Source organism: Pseudopipra pipra, chromosome 25 (genome assembly GCF_036250125.1).
Source record: "Pseudopipra pipra isolate bDixPip1 chromosome 25, bDixPip1.hap1, whole genome shotgun sequence".
NCBI classification, from domain to species: Eukaryota; Metazoa; Chordata; class Aves; order Passeriformes; family Pipridae; genus Pseudopipra; species Pseudopipra pipra.
Window position 1 is genome coordinate 721679 of NC_087573.1, and position 17691 is coordinate 739369.

The 17691-nt window shown below is 54.8% G+C and overlaps 2 protein-coding genes across 4 annotated transcripts; both read left to right on the forward strand.

Moving 5' to 3' along the window:
• The first annotated feature begins 851 nt into the window (after positions 1-851).
• IP6K3 (inositol hexakisphosphate kinase 3) lies at positions 852-12437 on the forward strand. The gene is made up of 6 exons (XM_064635556.1): positions 852-1366; positions 4242-4564; positions 8132-8255; positions 9296-9468; positions 10085-10260; positions 10984-12437. Exons 2-6 carry the CDS (start codon positions 4372-4374, stop codon positions 11437-11439), a joined length of 1122 nt encoding a protein of 373 aa, XP_064491626.1. The 5' UTR covers positions 852-1366; positions 4242-4371; the 3' UTR covers positions 11440-12437.
• A 1515-nt stretch (positions 12438-13952) lies between these two features.
• LOC135402426 (ubiquinol-cytochrome c reductase complex assembly factor 2) lies at positions 13953-17640 on the forward strand. 3 transcript variants are annotated; one of them, XM_064635573.1, is made up of 5 exons: positions 13953-14166; positions 16183-16230; positions 16365-16439; positions 16725-16794; positions 17462-17640. In XM_064635573.1, exons 1-5 carry the CDS (start codon positions 14029-14031, stop codon positions 17554-17556), a joined length of 426 nt encoding a protein of 141 aa, XP_064491643.1. In that variant the 5' UTR covers positions 13953-14028; the 3' UTR covers positions 17557-17640. The 3 variants fall into 3 exon arrangements, with proteins under 3 accessions (XP_064491643.1, XP_064491644.1, XP_064491645.1); XM_064635575.1 differs by lacking the exon at positions 13953-14166 and adding an exon at positions 14594-14689; XM_064635574.1 differs by lacking the exon at positions 16183-16230 and having other exon boundaries at positions 13983-14166.
• The last annotated feature ends 51 nt before the right edge of the window (positions 17641-17691 follow it).

Below are 17691 nucleotides of genomic sequence, written 5' to 3' on the forward strand. Positions count from 1 at the left end.
TTTCAATCCTTCCCTCACCCGAGTGTTGGTGGAACACCTCCTGCCAGTTCCACCTTCTCCCAGGTCCCCTGAAGTGGCAGGAGTGGTCCCTCAGTCACTGTTGTGTAACATGGTTGGCTCATGTTTGATTAAAGAAATGTTTAATTGATCTCATCCTGTGGGTCTGAGTGACAAAGGGGGGGATTTCCAGCGGCACAGGAGGGTGGCTCTGTGGCTGTCAGGAGCTGCCTCCTCTGGCAGAGTGTGTCTAAGGTTTGGGAACAGAAAAGGCTGCATGGCTGCATCTCCTCAGGACCCGCATTCCTGTCAGGATGCTCTTACCCAGCTGAGGTTGCTAAGTTACAACTGCAATATATTCAGGGTTAGGAAATAGTCCTGTTTGGTGTAATTCCACATGCAATTCCCAACCTGCTGCCGTTTGCTGCAAAGCCCCCATGGCAGCACTGGGGCCCCAGGCCTGGGCAGGGGTTTGCTGAAGTCCTCAAGGTCCTGTTGGGGACTGGTCTGGGACTGGGGGTGGGAGTGGGCACATCCCCTCCTTGTCCCAGGCACTGCCCAGGTTGTGTTTGCCTTGTGATCCCCTAAATAACAGGTGGGTCCCTCTCCTTGGGGTGCAGGGGCTGGCACAGGCTGGCACAGCATGTCCAGAGCCTGCCCTGGGCACACGCTGTCCTTGCCTGGCTGCAGGAGACAGCCTGGCCCTGGCAGGAAGTTCCCTGGGATTTTTCCATTCCCCACACCGCTCCCATGTCTCTGGATCCTCTCACCTGCTGCCCAGCTTTGGGCAAAGCCTCCTCTCGCCCTGGGCATTGCCCCCCTTGCCATAAATACCACAGAGATGGGTGATTTGGTGTCCCACAGCACCCCAGCCCCTCACCACCCCATTCCTGGCTCGCAGCCCCTGGCTCTCTCCTCCCCAGTCTCCCTGGCGTGTTTTCCCACCCAGCAGGTGGGTTTGGGAGCTCCGGGAAGCTCTGGATATCCATCCCTTGCCCAGCCCCAGCCTGCTCTGCAGGGAGGTGGTAAACACGGGGGTGGGCCAGTGGAGAACAGCCTGGCCCAAAGGGCCAGTTGTTTTCCTGGAGAGCCGATTGCCCAAGAGGCTGGAGCGTGGCCTTGCTGGAAGGCCGAGCACAGGCAGGTCCCAAGCCCTGGCCTGGGCTGATCCCTGTCCCACGCAGGGTTTCTCCCGGGCACGGCTCAGCTGTCAGCTGGACATTCCGGGCTCCTGCCAGCGCCGCCGCACTCGGGCCGTGCCCAACCCTTCCCTCATTCCTTGCCTGGAGACACAGCGAGAAGCAGGAGAGAGCGGCGCCGGCAGCACCCCGAGGTGCCCCCGAGGGAGGTGTCTCACCTGCACACACAGGTGAGAGCCAGGGCAGGGCAGGGGCAGGAGGGGCAGCGTGAACATGGCTTTGGAGGGTGGGCAGGATGTTATTAGGAAGGCTCCAAGCACGGCCCTGGCTGGCGGGAAGGGATGGGAGCAGCAGGGACATCTGGCACTGGGGGCTGCTGGGAACCTCTGGAGCAGCCCAGGGGCTGCAGCCATGGGCCTGGGGGCTCCTGGTTCTCCATCGTGCTCGTGGCACCACCAGAAGGCACCAGGCTGGGCAGGAGGGGCTGGTGGTGCTGGGCGGTGTGGAGGGGAAATTGGGCAGGGGGGTGAGGGGACTTGTGCCCGTTTCTGTGCTGGGTGGTGGCACCGTGTCCCCTCTCTGGGTGGTGGCACCGTGTCCCAGCTCTGGGTGGTGGCACCGTGTCCCCTCTCTGGATGGTGGCACCGTGTCCCCTCTCTGGGTGGTGGCACTGTATCCCTGCTCTGGGTGGTGGCACCGTGTCCCTGCTCTGGGTGGTGGCACCGTGTCCCTGCTCTGGGTGGTGGCACCGTGTCCCCTCTCTGGGTGGTGGCACCGTGTCCCTGCTCTGGGTGCTCGGTGCAGGGCTGGCCTGGGCTCCAGGGCAGCTCCAGTACCGAGAGCTGTGGACACACAGAGCTCAGCCACGTTCTTGCCTTGCCTGTTAATGAAGCACAAAAAGAACCTGCAGCCCCTGCAGTGCTCAAACTCTGCAGAGGAGCTTTGGGATGCTCTGGGGAGCCAGGTCCCAGAGGGGAAGGTGACCACGAGGTGCAGCACTAAGAGCATGGTTCTGTGCACAGAACCATTGTTCTTAAAGTGATTTTAATATTCCTGAGGATTTCTGCCACAAGGACCCAGCTGGTTTCCAGGTGAGGGCTCTCTCCCAGGGCCAGGCTGGCTGCGTTTTGCTCCCGGACTCGGAGCCACACGAGTTCCTTTTGGATGGAACTGGATGGGCTGGGATGGGCTGGAGTAGGAGCTAATTAAAGATTAGAGAATTTAATCTGCTTGGGGTTTTTTGGCTGGATTTGGAGTTGGGAGTAAATAACCTGCTTAGCTCAGACTCTTCTGATGTTTGGCCCTGAGTGAGAGCAGGGTGTAAGGTGAAGTACCTGGGGAGCAGAGGTGTCCCCAACAGCCTGGGCTTGTACCCAGGCAGAGCTCATCCAGGTCCAGCCCCTTCCATGGGCAGGGACACCTTCTATGGACCAGGTTGCTCCAAGTCCCATTTCTGGAGAAATATTCTCTCTATTCTCCTTCCCCAATACTTTCTGCCTCTCCTCCACCTGCAGCACCTGGGTTGCTTTTCCTTTAGCTCAAGGAAAAATCCTGAAGGCTTCTGGTTTGCTTGGAGGACACGGATTTATCTGTAATTCCGTGTATTTTTAGTGACGTAAATATCTCTTGGCATTTGCGATACCTTGAGCCAGTGGAAGTGATTTATTTCAAGTGTCTTGTTTCAGGGGAGCTCAGAGCAGCTCAGTGTTTGTGGGAACATTTATCTGCTCCGAATGGATGAGCTGCTTCCGAATAGAAACTCCCTGAAAAGAACCTCCTTCTCCTCCTGCAAATCCTGCTCCCAGTTTTGCCTGGGAGAAAACATTCAGAGCTTTATCAGAGTGTGGGTGTTTTTCCCCAACTCCCTTTGGAATGCCAAGGTTGCCAGAGCTGTCAGGGGGTTGTGACAGCTGAGTTTCAGCCTTGGACCAATGTCTCTGAAGCCATAAAGGATTTAAGTCATGTTGTGCTCTGCTCCAAAGAGGTGTTATGACAAATCCGTTTGCTTTTGGCTTTTCTCCTTATTTTTGAGGAAGGGAAGAGGGGGGAAAAACCCACACAAAACAAACCACAACAAACCTGCAGGTCTCGAGGCAGAAAATCCTCTTTAAAAATTGTCACAACTTAACAAAATGCCAAATGCTTTTATTAACTCCTGGAAAGGCTCCGAAGAGCCTCTTTCTTCCCGGCTGGAAACTGCTTGGCTGGGGCCTGGCTTTGTTCCCCTGGGTAAGGTAATTGCAGAGCAGGAACTCCTCCCCAAAGAATGGAATAGTGGGGGGGAAAATCCCACCTTGGGGGAGATAAAGGAGCTGCTTGTGGGTTTGGAGGTAGGAGTGGTTGTTCTTCCCCTTCAGCCCACTCCATCCCAGCTCTCCAGGTGCAAAACAAACCTGGCACCTGCACCAGGGGCTTGTTTGCTCGGGGGTTGACCACAGCAGGAGGGGAAGGGGAGATTCAGGCAGCAGAGATCACAGAATACCACAGAGGTGGAAAGGACCCACAGGGATCATCGAGTCCTGAGCTTTGCCTCCTGCTGTGGGATGGGGAATACTCTGTGTGTCATTGGATCCAGCTCCTGGGTCAGGTTGTACCTGCTGGCTCTGGGGAAGGGTTGAGCTGCCCTCCTGGCAGAGCCCTGGGAGCTGCTGCCCATGATGGGAAGCTGCAGGTCCCTCCAGGAGGTGCCCCCATCCCTCTGCTGTTCCTGTCTCCTGGGTGAGGAGGGGGTGATGGTGCTGCCCTGGTCACATCTGTCCTGTGGGGTTGGCAGAGGTGGTGTTGCTCACCTGGCAACACATCTTGGAGGCTTTCCTGGACAGAAATGGATTTCCAAAGATGTTATTATCCACTGCACTGGGGTTTTGCTGGCAAAACCAGGATGCAAATCATTTTAAGTTTCTTGATAATTCCCTTCTGTCTCTTTTGCCCCCAACAGATCTAAAGTGGGTGTTTGCTGGACCCTGTTTCAGGCTGGGGCTCCTTGCCAGCCCCTGGGCACTGAGGTCTCATCCCACCCGCCTTGGCCCTTGGTGCCTGGCTCTGGCTTTGCAGTGGCTCGTCCCCCCTTCTCACTCCAGTTCCCTGATTCCCTCTGTGCTGCAGGTCCCGGCAGTGACAGCCCAGCGCGGGTGAAGATCCAGCGCGGGGGACAACCCTGCACCCCCCGGGCTCGGGCTCCCACCCTCCCGTGCTGCTGCCGAGGGGGATCCAGCCCCCCGCGAGCCCCCGGCCCATGGTGGGCCAGAGCCCCCTGAGCGCGGAGCTCCTGGCCGTGCCCCTGGAGCCCTTCGTGCACCAGGTGGGCGGGCACACGAGCATGCTGCGCTACGACGAGCACACCGTCTGCAAGCCGCTCGTGTCGCAGGAGCTCAGCTTCTACGAGTCGCTGCCCTGGGCCATGCGGCAGTTCACGCCCCAGTACAAAGGTAAGGGGACGTACAGACCGCCCCCCTTCCTAAAAACCGACCCCGGGCAGCCGCCCTGCCACAGGTGAGACCTTCCCGGTGAGCATCCCCCTGCCCCTCTCTCTGCTCGGTGTCCCCCTTCAAACCCCCCCAGCTCTCCTGGCCCTGAACCCCTTTCCCTGCTGAATTTCCCAGCTCAGCCATCGAAAAGCAGCACGGGGTGCCTGGGAGGGCAGTGCTGGTACTTTTTAAGGCATCCTCCCTCCCTCTCTTTCTTGCTCCCTCAGTATTTCTGCTTTTACTGCCAGACTTGTGCTGCTCATAAAGCTCCTGACCGTGGTTTTTGGGGGAGGCGAGAAGCTCAGCTGTCACGTAAAAACTTAAAATATCTTTTGGTCCTTCGGTGTTAGAGAAAAGAGCTCAGTCAGCCACAGTTCCAGCCCAATCTCTCCCTTTCCCAGGAAGTCAAGGGCCCCGCAGATTTATGGGACAATATTAAAAAGACGCTTCAGGGAGAAACCAAGTTTCCTCTGGGCGGTTTCCTCTGCAGGGTTTGGTGCTGCAGTGCTGGGCCCTGCTGGTGCCACTGATAAAGCTGTTAAACAGTCCCAGTTTACCAGTCCAGGGCTGCCCTGGTTATTAAAACCTTTTTGTCTTTTTCTCTCCCGTTTCAAATCCCAGAGAGTTTTGTGATGAAGGGTAATTAAATAGCAATTCTCCTCCAATTTGGCGCTGGGCACACGTTTTCTCATCTCCTGGCTGTCCCAGGCAATCAAAGAGGTGGGATTTCCCACGAGGATGATGGGGCTGACGAGCACCGGCGGGAACGATCCTGAGGGTTCCATCACCCCTTTCCACGTGTCCGAGTGCCTCATCTCTATTCTTAGGCCCAGGGAGCATTATGTAATGGTTGACATTCTGTGCAGTGCTGATCAAATATCATTCCAGCCTCACCCCAGGCCATAGCTCCCTTCCCACTCACCTCACCATGTCAGGCAGGTTGGTGACCTTGGGACTGGCTTCCCCCTCCCCATCTCCCTTCAAGCCCTGCCTGCCCCAGCTGAGCTTGGTGGGGGATGCTGGGCTTGTTTTCCAGCCTAGTTCTGCTCAGGCTCCCATTGCACATGGCAGTCAATGAATGTGCTTGTAAATGTAAAAATAAACCCACAAGGGCAGAGCTCCAGAGCAAAACCTCCTGAGGATCCTGGGATGCCACCAGCGTGGTGACAGCACCCATAAATACCCACTGGTGCCTCGCTGGTGCTGGCAGGAGGGGATTGGGGTGTCAGGGACACTAAAGGCCAGCACAGACATGCACCCAAATGCATCCCAGGGAGATGTTTTCTTGCTGCAGCAGAGGAGAAGGGCTGGTGCCATGTTTCAGAGAGTTGTTTTACACACATAGGTCACGGCAGGACATGTGCAAACCCATATGGAATCACACCAGGAAACAAAAGCGTTTTCCAGGCTGAGATGTAGCTTTTTGAAGCCTGAATTTTCAGCCGGGAGGGGGGAGAGGATCACATTCCCTTCCAATTTAACGCTCCTTCTTGCCTTTGAAAATCTCCCCGTTAATTTTCATATTAATGGCAGATACTTAACAACTCTTGGTTTCACGCTATATATAAGTTTTTTGGGCCAGCCTGTCAGCACTATGTAAATGAGCACAGCCCTGCTGGCTGAGGCAGTAACTGGGACAGTTTTTAAGGTTACAGGCTGTCGGAGCATTCGGAATCCAGGGCTCCACTCGCCTCACAGTGACTTTTTAAAAATATAAAGGCTTAGATTTAGGCAAGAGACACTCTGGCTTTTTCCTGCCTACATCCCCTGAAAATTCAGACCAGGCACCCGGGCTGGGAGGAGATCTGTTTGCCCTCAGTAATATGGATTTTTACAAAAGGGACTCAGGGAAAGGATAATGCTGGAGCCTGAGGAAGGCAGAGCTCCCTGTGCCCAGCACCACCGTGAGCAAAGGGTTGGGAGAGCTAAAAATATTACCTGCCCCCTAATTAAGGTTTTCAGCCCCCCCATCTCCCCTGGCAGAGCAGCCTGTGTATATTCCTCCCCCATTTCAGTGCAAAATGAGCCAGTTTAATCCAGTCTGTTCACAGTAGTGGTGATTGCACAGCAAAAGGAAAGAGAAATGGTTGTGGTGGCTGAGCAGGGGGTGGGAGGGAAGTGCATCCAGCACAGCTGCAGGGTTCTGGGGGGCAGGACCTGGGGAGGGATGGGCACTCCCAGTCTGAGGGGGTGGCTGGTGGCTGCAGGGACACGGGGCTGCTGCAAATCAGGTGGGGAAAACCTCCCTCAGGCAGCAGAGCCTGGCAGGCACAGAGAGGGCACAGCCTTCTGTCTGTGTTTGCTTTCTGTAATCTCACTTTCAATGCAGAGATGGGATTTTGCATATTTATTTGCTTTGGCACCTTTGCCTGGGAGAACAGAGCGCCCTTGTTTGTTGGGCTGCTCAGATGCATCTCCCTGCATGGCCAGCAGACCTGGGGAGGGTGCCCTGGGCACAGCTGGGTTAAACCCAGCTCCAGCAGGGCTCTTTCCACTGATGGTTTTGCTGGTCCCACAGCCCTCCCTGCCCTCTTTTGGAGCTGGAATCCCCCTGAGCTGTGCTCTAAATATGCCCCCAGTGCCTGTGGAGGCTCAGCCAGCCCTGACAGAGCTGCAGGAGCAGGATGGTGTTATCAGCCTTTCCCAGAAAGGTCAGGGCTGGCTGGAGTGAGAGCTGTGGCCATTCCTGTGCTGTCACTTGAGAGGCAGAGTCAGCCATCCCCGTGCCAGGAATGGGCTCAGACTGGGCTAAATCCGTGATGGGCTGGCTGGCATTTGAGCCCTGTGATTCCTGTCAGAGTCAGGGAAAATTGCAATGCTAAAATTCATAATGGTGTTTTAAGCACTTGGGGTGGAAAAAATACCCCCTGGTCACGATCATGTTCCCTCTAGTGCATAAATATGGGACGTGTGACAATCCTTCCCCCCCGTGGGATATTTGGGTGCTGGTCCTTGGGGAAGGACATAACCATGGCAGTGTGTGGGCAGCACTGCCAGCCCATGCCCACGTCTCTGCCCTGCTCCTGGGGGCTCTCCAGTTAACAGAAGCACTTGGCACGCTGAGTGTCTCTGGAAAATTCCTTGTCCCCAACCCCCCCTTTGCTTCCTGCCAATGAAAAGCATTTCCAGCCTTGTCCTGTCTTAAAAAAAACCACTTAAATCCCTTGTGCTAAATAAGCTGGGGTCTTGTGGTCCAGAGCTGGGGGCTTTTCTGGGTCACCTGGGGCACAGCAGAGCCTGGAGGAGGACAAAGGAATGTGGTGTGGAAGGAGGCAGGGGCCAAGCTGAGCCTTGAAAAGAGGAACACTTGAAAACCCCGAGGCTGTTTTCCAGGGTCTCAGACTAATGGTGTTTATTGGGCCTGAAATCAGAGGGGGATCACTGTGAGAGGCCACCAAACATGAGGAGGCAGCTGGGCAGCCCTCTCCACAAGGCTGGGCCTCCTTGGGCTGGTGAGGTGGTGGCCAGGCCTCTGTGACAATCCACAGGTTTGTCTCATTCCTGTTTGTTTCTCCCCTTTCTGTCCAGGTGTTGTCTCAGTGCACCTCAAGAAGGACAGCCTGGGCAACCTGACCCTGGTGGCCAGCCCTGGCACCGAGCACGGGCTCGTCAAGAGGAGCCACACCCAGGGCACCAAGACCTTCCGAGACAGGTGAGGGTCTGCCACGGGTGGGACACTCCCTGCCAGCCTCCTGGTCCTCTCCTGCCACTCGGGTGGGCTGGGGTTTGGGAGATGTTTGGTGGCCAAGTGGGCAAAAGCAGCCCCAAGGCCGAGGTGGAGAAGAGCAGAGCCCAGCCCGGGGTGTCCATGGCTCTGCTCTTGCCCACCCTGGGGATGGAGCAGGGGGGATCCACAGAGGGGATCCACAGAGGGGATCCACAGAGGGGCTGTGGTTGAGATGCTGCTGCTCAAATATCTGCCTCAAACACGCTTTGAGCCCAACTCCTCAGAGCACACCCTGCTCCAAGGGAGGAGCAGCCCCAGGAGAGCAGTCACTGAGCTGGGAACACCCTTCTGCTGGCAGCAGTTGTGCAGCACTCCAGGGGCTCCAGTCCCATCCTGTCCCAGGGGAGAGCTGTCCTGGGAAGGCACCACGGTGCTTCCAGCACACCATGACTTTTGGGTTTGCAGAGGCTTTCTGCAAAACCTCCTTCATCCCAAACTGCTTCAGAACTCACCTGGGGCAGCTGTGACTGAGGGTGCAACACCACGACCGTGGAACTGCTGCCTTTGGAGCAATGGGAGTGATGGGTTTGGGATGAGTGAGACCAAGGAATGACCCCCCAAGGAGAACAAATCTCCTCACTGCTCCCTCCTCCCCTCCTTGCAGCCAGCCCCTCTAGGTTGGGAATCATTCCCGTTGTTGGACCATTGGCCTGTGCTGTGCCTGTTAGGTGGATAAATAGAGATCCCTGGTCACTGGGGCTGTGAATGGCTTTTCATGGGAGCCAATGCACTTTAAATTATAATGAAAGAAAATATTGGCAGGCAGAAATAGCTGCCTTTCTGAAAATTACTGTTATGGAGTAACAAAGGATCTCTGCAGGTTGGACATGATCAATATGTTTCCTTTGAGAGCCCCTGCAAATTCACCTTATCAAGTTTGAGGCTCCACAAAAAAAAATGAGTGAAGGGAATATTCTCCTCTGGAACTTCTAAACCCAATGGGTTCCTTTGTGTGCTTTGCCCAGCTGCTCGGGGAAGGTGCTCTTGAGAACAGACCTTCAGTACCACACAGACTCCCTTTTGGAAGATGCAAATGGAAACCAGCCAGAAAGAAAGAGCTACAACCCCTGGGGACTGCACTGTCACAGGCAGCACCTGAACCGCATGTCCTCCAAGCACAACGAGAACAAACTTCATCGTATCCTTTCTCCTCCCTCCCCTCCAGCCCAGGCCTGGCTGCAAATAACAGCTTGGAATCAATGCATGGTGTATTGCAGGGGGACACTCTGCACAGACTCTGGGAAAATACAGAATGTTCTCTGTCATCTTCTCCCACTGCTTAAAAAAAAAAAAAAAAAGAAAAAACCCAGTTCCCATAAAGAGTTCTCAGCAGAAGTCAAGGATCCCCTTGGCATACATTTAAAAACACAACTATGCAGGAATTAGCAGCTGCCTCGCCTTTTATTTTCCTATTACACTCCATTACCCACCAGTCATGTGAGTAATGGAGTTTAACAACTTCCCCCACCCACCGGAGCGAGCTCGGCACCGAGGGAAGGTGTCGGAGTGACAGCCCAGGGCTATGGTGTCACTGCAGAATGGAGCTGCTGGGGCTTTAATTGGTAGGACTGTAGTACAGTAAATTAAGTGGAATTGGCAGCGAGAGGCCCATAGCAATGACACGGAGGAGAAATTGGCTCAGAAAGTCTCATTACAGTTGTGAGCTGTTATGGGGAGCGTCAGCAGTTGCTTTGATTTAGGGCCTCTTTCAATTAGAATTCGAAAATATTGGGTTTCCCTTAACTCATGCCCAGAGTTTCTGTTGCTGGAGAACGTGGTATCCAAGTACAGCTACCCCTGTATCCTGGACCTGAAGATGGGCACACGGCAGCACGGGGACGACGCCTCGGAGGAGAAGAAAGCCCGGCACATCAAGAAGTGCGAGCAGAGCACCTCGGCCTCGCTGGGCGTCCGCATCTGCGGGATGCAGGTAAGGCAGGGCCTCCAGCCCCTTGGGGTCCGCCCCAGACACAGCTTGGAGCCAAGCTGGAAACCTCCAGGGACTCTGCTGCTGTGAACCGAAGCAGTTTTATTCTCTTTTCCCCCCCAACACAGTAAGAACTGGCCACTCAGCTCTGTGAGCTCTCAGAGAGGAGAGGATGCTTAGGGAAGGCTGTAGAATACAGCACATTAGAGTAACTCTTTCCCCATACCACTGCCACCAGTGTGAGCAGCTGGAACCAGTTTACCCCAGCTGAGAACTCACCTGTACATGGACACAGATTCCCACCTCCTGCTCAGCTCTTGGCTGCTGCACAAAAAAACCCCAAAAAGCACCACATTGCCCTGCTCGTGCCTTCACTGAGCCACCTCGTCCTGGTGCTGCGAGAGCCAGGGGCTCATTTTGGGCTCAGTGTGATGGTTTCTCCTGCTTGAAATCCCCCCTCTCTCCTAGAAACCCAAACCACGCATTTCCTTCTCTCACTCTGCTCGAGCAGGTTCCAAAACATTCAAAACCCTGCCTGCAGGATAATAACGAGAGTGATGATTATGGGCACATACAGAGCAGTGCAAACAGTGTCAAACCCCCTGTCCCTTTGTGGTGTCCGACACCTTTCTGTGAGCTGAGCTGGACTTCAGCGATCCCAGCGGGTCCCCTCCAGCTCAGGACTCCAATCCCTGACTCCGTGGATTCCCGCTCTCCCCCCTGCAGGTTTACCAGGCGGACACTGGCCATTTCCTGTGCAAGGACAAGTATTTTGGCAGGAAGCTGTCCCCGGAGGGGTTCCGGCAAACCCTGCGCCAGTTCCTGTGCACCGGGAACCAGCTGCGCACGGACCTGCTGGAGCCCATCGTCCTGCGGCTCAAGGCCCTGCTCTCTGTCATCAGGAAGCAGAGCTCCTACAGGTTCTACTCCAGCTCCCTCCTCATCATCTACGACGGGCAGGAGCCCAAGGAGAGCGCGGCACCCTTGGATCATCACCTTCCCCTCCCGAAAACCCACGGCGCGAACCCCGCCAGGGTGGACGTGCGGATGATTGACTTTGCCCACACCACCTTCAAGGGCTCCAAGAGCAGCCCCACCCCCTACGACGGGCCCGACCACGGCTACATTTTTGGCCTGGAGAACCTCATCAAAATCCTTCAGAGCCTCTCAGAGGGAAAATGAGAATTTCTGTGGAACGGCCTGGATTTCCTAGTGACCGATAGCCCTGCAAATACCGCCCGGGGTCAGCTGGGTGGGACCCCCCGGGTGCTGGACACCCCGTGCCCAGCATGGAACGAGCATGGATTGCTCGGGAAGTGCTGAAAACTCCACATGCCATTACTGAGCTGAAGCGTGAAAAGCAAAGAGCTGGGAGAATCTGCTCCCTCTGCCATCCATCAGAAGATTTATTTTCCTCTCTGGTTTTACTGCTATCCTTGATTTATTTGTGAGCCAAAGAAAGCATTACTTGGAAGAGTCTTAATGATAAGCCAGGACCTGCTCACCCCGACGCTCACGAAGCCGAGCGGGCCGAGGGGATTCTGGGTGTTTGGGGCAGGAATGAACAGACTGCAGTGTTCCATTCAGCTCCTGCTCCAGGGGGGAGAAAACCACACCCCAGCATTCCTGCTGCGCCTGCCCGGCGCCGTGGGATGGTCGGGGTTCTCTGTGCAGGGGTTCAAACACACCTTGAGGTGCTGCAGAGAGTCTGTGCAGCTCCAGGAGACCAAGAACTGCCCCCTCACCAAGCTTTGACATCCCTGCAGGGTTATAACAGGGCGTGTTTCAGGAATTTTCTAAGCAAGGGGCTGAAATGCGATTACTCTGTCAGGTATCAGTCACAAAAAACATTCACATCAAGGGATTTTTGCTTAAAAAAAAGGAAAAAATAAAAAGAAAAAAAGTGTGAGACTGAGTCAGGGACTGGACGTCAAAGGTCACCCAGAAATTCTTTGATATAAATATTGTGTGTGTGTGTTTGAAAGAGAGGATAACAAAAGACTCAAAATAATGTTTACAGCTTTTGTGGACAGCTTTTATTATTATTATGGAACAAAATATAATTCCTTCCTGCATGATGTGGGAAACCTGAAGGAGAAGTTCCTTGCACAAGGAATTGAGCTACAGAACTCCATTACCGGGGAATGGGGATATAAATAAAATTGTCTGAGTAACTCTCAGTTTCCATCTCTTTTCCCTCCCGCAGCATCCTTGAAGTACATTATCCTTTGTTTAGGCCTGTATTTTTTTAAGAGAGTCGTTATTTCCCCAGGTTTAAACACCAGATCCTAAGGGAGACCCTTCCCTTGGATTTACTGCGGACAGCTGGGGAGCTGCTGAAATTTATAGCTGGAAAATTTAAGACATCTGGCCCAGTTGTGTATTGTACTTGGCTTGAAGTCCACCAGGGAAGACTGTTGTTCACAGTGTTGCATATTTCTTGACCACAAACTCAAGATGGTTGGAAAAAAAAAGCCGCAAACACCCAATTTCAGCAGTGCCTGAGCCATGGATTATCCTGGCTGCACTGTGTGCACAGAGGTCTGTGATCAGAGTGAACTGTGGCTTTGCTGAGGGGTTTGTACAGCCCCACCTGAGCCTCCCGGGATGGGGACACCAGGAGTGACAGCGGGAGGGGTGGGGAAGGGTCTGAGCACGACGCCAGCAACCAGAGCCCCTCGTCAGCAGAGCACCCCCCTGGCTGGGGGTCCTGCCTCACCTGTCAGTGCTGCTGAACAGAAAACAGCTGAATAATGAGACAGAAAGCATCTTGTGCCCTCCTTTCTCACCCCTCATACACCTGCACGGTGTTTGCCACCCAGAGAGGCCGCGGCTGCCCCGTCCCTGGGAGTGTCCAAGGCCAGGTTGGAGCAACCTGGACGAGTGGAAGGTGTCCCTGCTCATGGCAGGGGGTGGGATGAGCTTTAAGGTCCTTCCCAGCCCAAACCATCCTCAGTCCTGTGAGGAGCGGCTGAGGGAGCTGGGAAGGGGCTGGAGCAGCAGGAGAACTGAGGGAGCTGGGGGGGCTCAGCCTGGAGCAAAGGAGGCTCAGGGGGGACCTTCTGGCTCTGCAACCCCCTGACAGGAGGGGGGAGCCGGGGGGGGTCGGGCTCTGCTCCCAGGGAACAAGGGACAGGAGGAGAGGGAACGGCCTCAGGCTGTGCCAGGGGAGGGTCAGGTTGGACATCAGGAGGAATTTCTCCATGGAAAGGGTGGTCAGGCACTGGCAGGGGCTGCCCAGGGAGGTGGAGGAGTCCCCACCCCTGGAGGTGTCCAAGGAAGGAGCTCTGATCTGCAGCTCCTGCCTGTGCTCCAAACCCCTCCCATGCCCCCTGTGATACGAACAGCACCGTGAGGAACCCGTGTGCCATGGCTGTGGGACACCAGGAGGGATTGCTCCACGGATGGAGGGGTCAGGCGTTGGAAGGGGCTGCCCGGGGAGGTGTCCCTGGGCCGGGGGTCCCTCACGGGGGTCCCGTGTGTGTTTGTGTGTGTGTGTGTGTTTGTGTGTCTGTGTTTGTTTGTGTCTGTGTTTGTTTGTGTGTCTGTGTTTGTGTTTGTATCTGTGTTTGTGTTTGTATCTGTGTTTGTGTCTGTGTGTGTTTGTTTGTGTTTGTATCTGTGTTTGTGTCTGTGTGTGTGTTTGTTTGTGTTTGTGTCTGTGTCTGTGTTTCTGTTTCCCTCTGTGTTTCTCTCTCCCCCCTCAGCCATGGCGGGAGTCCCCGCGGCCCACGTGACCCGGGGGCGCACGTGACGGCGCACGTGACGGCCATGGCGGCCAGCCGGTACCGGCGGTTCCTGCGGCTCTGCGAGGAGTGGCCCGTGGAGGAGACGAAGCGGCAGCGGGACCTGGGCGCGGCCCTGCGGCAGCGCGTGGCACAGGCCTTCCGCGAGGGCGAGAACACCCCGGTGAGCGCCGCGACCGCCGCGGCCCCGCGGGGGAGGGCGGGGAGGGCCGGGGGGGGGGGGAGGCCGGCGGTCGCGCTCTCGGCGGGGCTTTGGGCACAAAACGCAGGAATTTGGGGCTCACGTGGGGCTCCCTCGGGGCTGCGTGGAAGCCTGGGCGGGGAGGGATCCTCAGGGAGCGTGGAGTCCATCCAGCCCCTCCAGGGACAGCACAGAGCAGGGCAGGGGGTTGTGTGAGCGCTCAGAAGCCTTGGAAGCACAGACCCCAATCAGCCACATCCCCTGTTCCTCCACCGGGTTGTACCCGGGACAGTGGTGTGTACCCGGGACAGTGGTTTGTACCCAGGACAGTGGTTTGTACCCGGGACAGTGGTTTGTACCCGGGACAGTGGTTTGTACCCGGGACAGTGGTTTGTACCCAGGACAGTGGTTTGTACCCAGGACAATGGTTTGTACCCAGGACAGTGGTTTGTACCCAGGATGTCTAGTTTGTGCCCAGGACAGTGGTTTGTACCCAGGATGTCTAGTTTGTACCCAGTTCTTGCACCCTTTGCACCACATCCTTTGGAGAACCCCGTCCCCGTGGTCATGGGCGTGGGGCACAAAGCACTGGGAATTGTCAGTGGCCTGCAGGGATGCAGTTAATTGGGGTGATTTCCTCGCCCCCACGCTGGGGAGCTGCAGGGTGGGCAGAGGGAGCTGCAGCACTGCCTGACACTGATGGAGTGCAGTGCCTGTACAATTGAATTCCGCCTCCAGCTGTAATTCTGTCGGAGTTTAGGCTTTGCTGCTGAAATAAATTAGGGAATCTGATGCCTGACTTGGCTGCAGACCTCCCCAGGTGTGGAGGTGTTGCTGCAGAATGTAAATGTGCCCTTTCTTAGCATAAAAACATTGTTCCAGAGATGGCGTTTTCGACTTCGAGGGACCATTATAAGCTCCTAATCCTGTATTGGTGACCAGAATAGTCTGTAAAAGACATTTTGGGAACAGTTTATTGCTTTTCCATATGCTCAGGACAGCTGGATGTGCTGCACCAGTTGGCTCCAAGATCCCCAAGCTGCCACTCATCCTGGAAATGTGAATTATGTCTGGTGGCAGTTTGTGTGTAGAGAGGCTGAATACAGTGAGGGGAATGTGTGACAGGAGGAGCTTCTGAGAGAGGAGCTAGAGCCATAAGGGCCTCTTTAGCAATCTAATGCCTCTTTTAATCATGTGCAGTAAGATTTGCTGGGGGTGGGATGCTGTTTGGGCCACCCTCTTAATCACTATTTGTGCTGTCACTGCTGGAGCCTGAGCCAGGGCTGTTTGGGATGGGGCTGCAGGACACGGGTGAGGATCACCTGCAGTGGGATGTGGGCACTCCTGCAGGACAAGGAAAGCTTTTCCTTACTTTTCCTACTTTGCATCAGCCTCTGTGTGCTGCCCCTGTGCCCATGTCCCAGGAGGAGCCAGGCCATTTCATCCTGACAAGTTTCTGTTGATGTTATTTGTGTTCCTTACCTGTTTTAATCATTCAGGTTTGTTGTCGTGGAGCAGCAATGCAGAGTTCTGGACAAGTTGGCCCCATTGTAAAAGAGGAAAAAAAACCCCACCCTTGTGAAATAGAAAAGCAGCCATCCACACTGCTGGGCAGGGGCTGTGCCAGGCAGGAGCATCCCTCTGGGACACCTGGCACGGGCTGGGGATTAGCCTGGTCTGAAATAGAAATCCAGTTACCCTTCCCAAGCTGTTATGTGTCGTTTGTACTGCTTTCCTTAATCAATTATAGGCTATTTTTAGCCTGCACAGGGAGTTTCTGACTTCCACCTTGTCCTGGCTGGTTCCTTACAATGGAACAGGTGACAGAAGTGGCCTCGGAGCAGGGAGGGCCACAGATTTCACAGCACCAGCCAGGAAACGTGAGAAGAAAGCTGAGCACAGTGTTCTCTAACTGTGTGTTCACACTGATCTGTCAGATTTAGCTGGTGCAGAGTTTAAGGTCTGTTCTGGAAATCCCACGTGTGGTTATTCTTGCAGGCCAAGCTGGTGGGAAGTGGAAGGGAAAGACCTGGAGCAGGACAGCAGGTATCCAGCATCCAGCAGTGCACTGGAAGTCTGCTGAGCTGCTCCTTCACTGCCATTGTCCCAGGCCGTGGAAAACAAGGGGGGTTTTGCTGTGGAGGTGTAAAATAACTCGTGTGACACTCGTGTCCCTGCAGATCGCTGACCCCGAGGCCTGTGACCAAATGTACGAGAGCTTGGTCAGGATCCACACCAACTACTACAAAAACAAGGTGAGCTCTGGCACTGGCCATCACCCCTCCTTTGGGGGAGTCCTGGGAATGGCAGGGTTCCTGGGAATGTCCCAGGGACACATGGCAGTGGATGCTGCAGTGCCTGGTGCCTGTGCTCACTGAGGGCAGGGCTCTGTGGGGTGGGAGCAGGGCAGTAGTTGGGTGGATAAACAGAATTCTTGGACTAAAAACAAGCTTGAGCTGTGCCAACTGGGGACATTTGTCCCTCTTTCATGCACCACAAGTAACATGTTTGTGCCTCTCTCCTCTTGCTCACCTGGGAAGTATCCACGGCTGAAAGAAACGACCTTCACCGGGGTGACAGTGGAGGATTGCAGGATGATCCTGGCAACAGGTACTGGCTGTGCTTGGGCTGGGAGGGCAGTGCAGGAGGAAGGGAACATTCTGATCTTTGTGGTGCTCATGGCATCTTTTAAACACCCGGAGGTGTTTGAGGAGGAGTAAGTTCAGAAGCAATTGAGGAGTAATTCAATACAGGAGTAACTAATTATTCTATTGAGGTGAAGAGTCGATTGGATTTTGCACTGGCAGGAACAGCAAAGTCTTTCCAAGGGCTCTTTGGGGTCAGACAGCAGGAACTGTGTGAAAGAACCATGTTTGCCCTGTCATTCCAACATGGAGCTCAGCTTCTGTTTCACCATCTCCCAGTTCCCTTCGGTGTTTCTTTTGTGTTGGACCTTGGGAGGGAGCCTGTGCAGAAATGCTCTCAGTCACATCCTTTGTGAAGTGCAGAGCTGGAAGCCAGAGCAGTTTTGTTCTGCTCCAGTTGCTAACTTTGATTGCAGTGCGTGGAAAGTGAATATCAGTTGTTGGTGATAAGAGACTCCCTGCATTGATTGGAAGGGAAACCAACCTCGCCTCGGGCCTGGAATGGAAATTCGTTAAGATGAAAAGTCAGAAAAGGAAAAATCTATGGAAGGCAGAGCTGTTTTAAGAGGGTTTCATTCCTCTGCTTTTCTGCTTATCTTCCTCTGCCCCCTCCCTCCCTTCTCCCTTTGCAGACATTCTGAAACAGATGGAAGACATGAAAAAAGGGACGTGGAGGAGACTGCGGGAAAAGTTTTCTGCCAAGAAACCTGAAGAGGACTCGAAGTGAGGGCCCAGCTCTCAGCTTCTCCACTGTACATATCCCTGAAGCTCTGTGTGTTGCCATGATGAATAAAACCATTTATTCCTCTTAGCAGCAGCATTTTTGTTCAGCCCTACCCTGTATATCCTTCATGTTTAGTGC